This window comes from Austrofundulus limnaeus, unplaced genomic scaffold, assembly GCF_001266775.1.
Source record: "Austrofundulus limnaeus strain Quisiro unplaced genomic scaffold, Austrofundulus_limnaeus-1.0 Scaffold36, whole genome shotgun sequence".
NCBI classification, from domain to species: domain Eukaryota; kingdom Metazoa; phylum Chordata; class Actinopteri; order Cyprinodontiformes; family Rivulidae; genus Austrofundulus; species Austrofundulus limnaeus.
The window spans coordinates 715,086-723,737 of NW_013952438.1; the positions used below are offsets into that span (position 1 = coordinate 715,086).

Sequence of the window (8,652 nt, forward strand, 5' to 3'; positions counted from 1 at the left end):
TATATATATATATATATATTGGAAAAAATATTTCCATCTCTGAAAATTCTTAAAAGTGAATTTTTGGAAAAACATGTACAGGTCACCTGTAAGCTTAACAAGATGCAGTTGTACACTTTAAAATTTTAAGTTAAATAATTGTAATGTTTACAATAGACTGTGTCATTTTAGGGCACCATTGCACACAATATTGCGGAATGCCGATGTTGTTTATGGTGCCTTTTAAGTGAAAATATAAATTTAAACCACATCAATGAGCAGTGGTGTCAGTAAATACACGTCTGTTGTTGTTTTGTTAAAAACTGGGAGACATGAAATGTATTACCTTAGCATTGAGTCATGTTTATATGTTTTAATGATAGATCTTTTGGAAAGGTATTGAGTTCAAAACAACCTTTTCCATGGAGACAATTAATTAATTAGTATCACAGTGTGACACATCTTGTCAATCAATCAACTTTATTTATACCTGCAGGCAGATTTGCTTAGTGAAGTGATTCATCTTCTTTCAAAAAACAAGATATATTACAGACATACAGCAGACACAACATGATTAGACATGAGTAAGTGCACAATACTTATTAGATAAAACTACCCCATCTTGAGAATAATAAGATGAGACTAAATAAAAGACAAAATAAAACACAACATAACAAGGATAGACAACAAAAAACTATGCTGAAACAACGCTAAAAACTGATGGCAACAGGAACAAAGCTATTTTAAAACTATTAGTTTTGTATTTTGATGGTAAGTATCATGTATCCTAATGGAAAGTGCTTGGACTTGCAGTGCAGATGATGAAGCACAAATTTTAAAATGGATCCAAATCACCTCTGTAGCTGCCTGGAGTACAGGGACTCTGGAGGTAGTTGCATCTCTCCTGTCAGCCTACTGGACCACTTCACTGATTGGTTCAGGCAGTTTTGTTTTGATATAAACGGATGAAAAGTTTTCTGATGGAAAGCCCAGTTAGGGTTAGGGTTTGCCTCAGAGGTCAGTCCACAACTGTAGACCAGAGGTTTCAAAAGTTATGTTTACATGGACATAAGTAATCAGATTAAACGGCCATTCGGAATAAAAATGCATCATGTAAACACCCCATTCAGATTATTCTGACCCGATTCAGCTCGATCCAAATGAATTTGTAATCTGAATGAGAGAGGTGGTTTATGCCGACTGATAATCCGAACGATGTGCATGTAAACACTTAATGTGTTCATCTTATTTTGATTGTGGAAAACTGACCTGACTGCGCATGTCTGCTGACTTTCATCCACCAGTTTCTGCTCTTTTGTGGAGGGAGGAACAGCAGCACTGTAGTGTCCAGCAGCAAAGAACTTTTCCTCCAGTTTTCTCATTCAATAAAGAACACAGCCTGCGCCGCTTCGCAAAAATAAATAAATAAATAAATAAACAAACAAAAAAAGTCCGCTCATCACCTGCAGCTGAACCAGAGAGTGCAGTAACGTCTCCACCATTATTAAAACCTGTCGCAGGTCCATTCTGAGCTCAGAAGCTGTTTATGTTCGTGACAAAAGTAAAACTTTTTTCTGTGGTTTTCTTTTTTTTAGGGAAAGTTAGAAACTGCATGTCAGTGCTTCTACTCTGAATAAAAGCCTGGTGCATGTAAACACTCGTCATGATCGGATTGTGTCCATGTAAACGATACATTCTGATTATTTAATCCGAATACATTTCAATCCGATCAAAGGATTTTGCTCATGTAAACATAGCGACTGTTCTTTAGTCTGGGACCCCCAGACTGATGGAGAGACAAAGTCTTTATGTATCATTATGTCTGCAGTGTTGTAGACATATCGCAAAAATTACATCACTAATAGGCTCTCAGCCAATTACTGTGAACCTGACAGCATGGATGGGGATGGGCCCTTCTTTTTGTGTGCAGAACGCATGAAGGCTAATTCAGCTTGCGTGCTCACTGAATGTGTGCATTTCTAACTGAAATACATTAATTTATGCCTCCATTTATCACTTTGATTCTTTTGTTGTTTATAATTGTGAAAATTTTCATTTTCAGTGGGTCACAACCCCATTGTTGAAGATCACATACTGTGACTCTACCTGTGTGTTTTCCAGGTCTGGGCGGAGCTTGTGGTTACCTGGTGGGAGCGATGGACTGGGGCCACTCGGTGTTGGGTCGCCTGTTGGGCTCAGAGTACCAAGTCATTTACTTCTTCTCAGCGCTCACCTGGGGCATCTTCCTCACCGTGCACCTCTTCAGTATTCCAGAGAAGCCTCTGGACAAGGAGCCGTCCGTGTCCGACTCCTCCTCGCCCAGCGCCCTCCTCCTGCTGAGCTCGCACAGCAACGGTTACGGAGCTCTGAGCAAGGAGCCCGTGTCTCCTGTGGCCCCGGCACCTGCTGGAGACCTCAGGCCTCGATCCTTCTCTGCTCTGGGAGAAGCCAACTCAGTGACATCCAGCGCCAAGCAGCCAAACAAAGAGGTGTGTAAATATTAGGAAAAACTTGTATTGGAATATTTTTAAAAGCTTCCAGTCCTAATATTGATTCTTAAAAATAATCAGGCATTTGAAAACAGATTAAGGACTTTAATGTCATCAAGCAGTCAAACTGAAAAAGCTTCATGTTATTTTGCAAACTGATTACCAAACATCATTGCAAACCTTATCTCTCAGAAAAATACTATTTTCTGACACATATTTGAGATGTTTACCTGATAAAAAGCTATTTTCTTTTGGACTTTTAATTAAGTTTTTAACAGATAAACAACTCTTTGAGAGTTCATTCATGTGAACAAAGAAATGTGACTCATCTGAATGGAATCTGTCACAGAAGAGAAAAAAACATCAGAAATGTGCCTGACCAATGTTTCATCTTAATTTTCCACTAATTTAACAATTTCCTCACTCAGGAACCACTGCACACATTTGTGAAACTTTAGAAAGTAATCATTTATCTACAACTAAGTAACTTTTGGGACAAACCTGATCCAAGATGGCTCTAACTCATATCCTTAAATCCATCCTTTACCATAGATAGTTTTTCTTTTGAATATCCTTTATTTGACAGCTACATTTAAAAGCTTCAAATAATTTGTTTCTGCATATAGTGTTTGTGTGCCACTCCACCTCAAGATTAATGCTAGCCCCCATCTGGCTATCCATTGAAAACGTTTCAAAGGCACCTCTGCTTTCTCCCTCTCTTGATAATATCTTGGTTTGGGTTCAAATTGAGTTTTTGGAATGCAGGTTTTGGAACACGCAATTTAAATGAAAAGAGCTTCAATCGTTATCTCCTCAAAACTTACCTTCAAAACTTTGATTTTGTTCAGAAAATTGTTGTTTTATTGTCCTTTTTCAGAATTGCTGGAATCTCAATTTAGATTTTTATTCTGCCCAGCGATCAGCCACAACAATGACACCAGGTGCCTGTTATTGTGGAGGCTTTCAGGGGTTTTGTGGTGCGCTTTAATCCTCCAGAACGGTGCAGTGAAAGACGTGAAAAAGTGGAATCCATGAATCCCAGAACCTGATGTTTAACATTCCCCTCCTTGCCAGCCGGTGGTTTTATTGTTTCATTGTTTGATTTCAGAACAAAGTTCCTATTCTGACTTTGTACAATTAATACTTTTACCAAAAATGCTGCTGAGCTGACAAAAGAAAATCACTGTTTCAAAAGAATGTAATTGGAGCTGTAAGTCAACTTTTTAATGATGTGACTGATTGCTGCAGAGCTTTTTCAGATGGTCATTATTCATTGCATTGTTTTGATCTGAACCTCTGTAATGAAACTCCTAATTAATTCTAAATGAGATCTTTTGTCAATCAAAAATGACTTTTTTTATTTATCCGGTCTGTTGAAACAATAAGAAAAGAGCTAGCAGACAAAAAAAAGGCCGATTTCTTTTCTGTCGGTATTTGCAGAATTTCAGCGTTTGTGTGTGTGTGTGTGTGTGTGTGTGCGTAGGATCAGAAGAAGATGACTTTCAGGTCCCTGATGAAAGCCATCGTCAACATGCCGAGTCACTACCGCTACCTGTGCATCAGCCATCTGCTGGGATGGACGGCCTTCCTCTGCAACATGCTCTTCTTTACTGATTTCATGGGACAGGTCTGTTTGAGTCTGAGCTTCACATGATGCTGTTTACAAAAAAATATATAAATATTCACATCACACAAACCAGCTTGAGACTGATAATCAAATTCTGCAAATATTTCTATCATAATATTAACCAAACACAAAAGACAAAACAAAATGAATGGGGTTCTGTTCTGCAGTTGAAGATGTTTTGTCTCTCATTCGGGGAGTTTCTCAGTTCTTAGGATTTCCATTCCTTTTTAATTTTTTTTTACCTGTTTCTTCCTTTCAGAGTCAGGGGTGTGACTGGTGCCCATAAACGTTAGTCACTGTGCGAGGGGCGGGGTACACCTGGACAGGTTGCAAATCCATCACAGGGCCACACAGAGACAAACAATCACTCACAATCAGACAATTAGAGTTACCAATTAGCGGTAATATTGTGTTTTTTGGTCTGTGGGAGGAAGCTGAATATCCAGAGAAAATCCACACATGCACAGATAGAACATGCAAACTCTACCTCGAAAGGTCCCCGGCCATGACTTGGTCCTGCAACGTTCTTACTGAAAGGTAATTCTTAGAGCTTCTTAGCTTTAAAAGAAACAATTTTCAAGTTTCAGCTAATCTTCTATGGAGCTAAAAGTGTCTCAGTATTCACTAATGCACACATGTGATTCATAAGTGCACAGGACAGGATTCAGGTAAATATTGAGTATATACTGAGTCATGGGCAACTTGTGTTTTCTGTATTTGTGAGAAGTGAGATTCTTTTAGCTCCATACATTTCCTTTAAGAAAACCTAATTACCAGGTTATTCTAATGGCATGCTATAATAAATTAGGAAATATTGTTTATGTAGCTCCTGTTGTTTTCAAGTCAAATTTGTCAAATTTTAGATTATTTTATTCTTTTATTTGAAGCTAGGCTTAAGGATTTATATAAGAAAAACTAAAACAATGGATCACACTTTACTAATTATCCATATCTAAATCCCCATAGAAAGTCTGTCTCATCCTGAAATAACTCAAAGCCGGGACACCAATTGATTTATTATTTTTTTTAACTTACTGCCACTCATGATGATTTGGTCAGAAATCCTTTGACAAGATAATTTTATCCAGAGGGAATTTATTTGACAGCTTTCTTTAATGTGAAGCTGGATGATGTTAGAGGACTTTTAAGGACAACAGCCTACTGCTACTTTTGGAAGCTGTAGACTTGGTGTTTGAGAAAAGCTGTGGGTCCATGTTTGGTTAAAAAAACAAAACATACAGCACACATCAGATCTCCTCTATTTTCTAGGTTGCTACATGATGACACATCCATCGATTATGGTGCTGCCTGCTTGAAACTTTCAGTGAAGTTCTCATGTTGCTTTGCTCAGATTTTGATGAGATTCTGTATAAGTCATAAAAAACAGGAAAAACTAGGCAGGGGTCTTAAAGGGATCCATGATTAGTTGTAAAACTGGACTTTATTTGATAAATATATATTTCAACTGTAAAATAAAGACTGTAAGAATACTGTAGGCTGTTTAGTGTGTATCATTTTTAAAAATATATTTTAACACTGACGGAGCAATTTTATTTACACACAAAGCATTCTGGGTAGATGATGACGTGGATAGATCCTCGGTGTGAGGCTGCTAGCGAGCTATATCCATCCTGAAGATTAACCTTGGACAATATCTGACGGTCGGTTCTTTTAAATGAAACCAGAGAGCGTTGACAGAGAGGAGAAGGTAGAAATGACTCAGTCTACAACTGAAAATAAAGATGGAGGACAACAGAGCTGCTTCATGGAAGAACCTCAGCTTAGCCTGTTCATGCTAGCGCCAACACGATATTGCCTTATACTGTATGTATTAGCTTGGTGCTAGCACATCAAACTAACAACCTAAACTGTTGTCCTCCATGCATATTTTCAGTTACAGGCTGAGTCATTTCTACCTTCTCCTCTCTGTCAACGCTCTCTGGTTTCATTTAAAAGAGCCGATCATCAGATATTGTCCAAGATTAACCTTCAGGGTGGATATAGCTCGCTAGCAGCCTCACACCAAGGACCTATCCATGTCATCCTTTACCCAGAATGCTTTGCGTGTAAATAAAATGGCCCCATCCGTGTAATATATTTTTAAGCTTTTAGTTTAAAAATTATAAAAACTAAATAGACTGCAGTATTTTTACAGTCTTTATTTTACAGTTAAAATATGTGTTTATCAAATAATGTCTAATGTTACAACTAATCATGGATCCCTTTAAATAAGCATTCATATGAAGTGGTTAGTTATATAGGAAAATGGTGAATATAGTACACAGTTCTGAGCCACACAGTCATTGCAGACACCTGGTGCCCATTTTGACCTCTTACAATGTATTTTCTGTAAAACTAAAGCACAAATATACAAAGTCCCTGCAAATTTATCTCCCAGGAGTTTGTGTAAGCTTGTGATTCAGTGTAATTGCAAGAGAAAAAAAATTGACATCTTTTCTGGCAAGTTGGGATTTCTAACTAATTCCCAACAGTAGCAGCTAAATAAGGCTTTAAGAAAGCTCAGTTACACACAGAGAGAGAAAAAAAAACAATGCAGTGACACTCTGTGGATTTAGTCTGATCAGACATGAGATGATATAAAGCTGATGATCGCAGCCTGGGTTTTCACCTGATGCAATAATTAGAACCAGCTGAGATTAAGGAATGCACAACCGGGACAGATTGTATCCAAGCTGTCTCCCTCCGACTTGAACTCACATCATGTCAGTACTCAGTGGGACATTTTGCCATGTGAGTGTAGGTTTGACTGATTGTCCGCAGCTGGAAATGCTCATTATACTGTGCTGTCACAGAAAACAAAAATACCACCAACAACACTTTAAGGGCTTCATTTCCTGAATTTAATTGCACATTTATGGATAATTCAGCTGCCTTTTGTTCAGTGTTGCTCATTTGTGCTGCAGTCAGGACACCCCATCAGAAAACAGCTCTACACATCATTTATATGAAGCCTGACTGTGGGAAAACTCATATTGTTTTTTTCACTTCTTCTTCCATTTAATCATTTGAAAGATTGTTATTTTTAGCACTGTTGCCTCACCAAAAAAAGGCTTTAAATCTCAACTTGAGCCTTTTTCTGTGTTATTAGCATTTGATCCAAACCTTGTTTTTCTCTAGTATTTTTCATCCAAAAATATTGTCGAAGAACAGCTGGGATCAGCTTTAACCTCTCTGAGCAGGATGAGGCAGAGGTTGGAAATGAATAAATAAAATGTATGTAGACTATAACAATTAATGCCTCTCAAATGCACTTCTCTTTTTTATCTTTGCATTATTTGAGTTATGCCCTGTAGTCTCTGGTAAACACCACTCGCATTCACAAACAGTTTGTTGACGAAGCTTCCAACCAATTAGACATTAATGAAATGAAGCTGTAAATGTGTCTCAGTGTCAGATGAGACAAGGTGACAAAACAACCAATTTGACGGTGAGATGAGGAACAGAACGTTGTGATGTTTTGATCTGGTTTAATGATTTGTGCGTGCAGCGGCTGATGGTGGGGACAGTGGGAGTTTTGTTCTGTTCTTGTGTGACATGAGTAATCATGATAAATGTTTTGAGGCTTTGAAGTGTCAAAGTGAACATGCTCATCAAAGAATCCACATCCCGCTCTGTTTCTGTATTTACTGCCTCGGTTCATTAACCACAGATTCACTGGTTTTCTCTGTTTGAAGGCTTTTTTTTAAAGTAAGTTTTGTGTGAGCTGCCGTTACTATAAAAGAAATAAAAACACAGAAGGTGGCCAATATCATGTCAAGCTTAATAAATCTTTGCACCCTCAGTAGTCCATTGTTGTGTCACAAATAAAATAAAACAAGACTTGCATGTGTTTAATATTATGATCCTGCCCACATCGAGGTGGTTCTCTGCTCGTTAAAAACACAACCAGGGTCTGGTAGAGTAAGGTACAGGGCGAATGGAGTGGGGGCAAGCCAAGCCAGGCTTACAATGCAAAACCTAAAGTGAGCACAAAATGAGCTGAGGTACGATGTCGGCATTAAATGATGTGCACAGCCAATAACTCCAGTTTTGCAAGTCATGTATATGAAAATGGAGAGAAATTTTCTAAAAATGTTTGCTCAGAATGCAGCCATTTAAAGTTTCAACAACCCAATAATCGATGAGACTTCATCGGGAAATCTGAGTATTTTCTCTCAGTTTTGAGTCATCAGCTATAGCATCCTAGCCTGGTCCTTGCCTTCCTGCACAGTTCTGCTCAATTCTAGTTTCCATTCACTGCTCAGTCTGGCATTTCTCCCATAGACGAGGATTTCGCTGGCAGATTTTTAGCCGAACCAATCAGAGAACAGAACRTYRATTTTCTGTGCAGTGTCTGCTTGTAGTTTATTTTACCTGGGCCAATCAGCAAACAGAAGGCGGAGTTTTGAACTACGTCGATTTTCTGCACAGTGTCTGCTAGTTAGTGGCAGTGGAGGAAGTGAATGAAGCCAGTCTGAGTTGATAAGGCTTCCAAATTAAATTAAATTTGTCTGACAAAGCAGCAGCTCTCATTTACAGCCGTCTCGTTCGGCTCGG

General features: G+C 38.4%; 1 protein-coding gene across 1 annotated transcript in view; it reads left to right on the forward strand.

The window, feature by feature from the left end:
• Window positions 1-8,652, forward strand: part of slc45a2 (solute carrier family 45 member 2) — a 26,712-nt gene that overhangs the window by 11,038 nt on the left and 7,022 nt on the right. Inside the window, exons 3-4 of the mRNA XM_014006493.1 lie at window positions 2,101-2,468; window positions 3,952-4,095. Of these exons, the coding sequence (XP_013861947.1) occupies window positions 2,101-2,468; window positions 3,952-4,095 (512 nt within the window). The remainder of the gene's footprint in view (window positions 1-2,100; window positions 2,469-3,951; window positions 4,096-8,652) is intronic.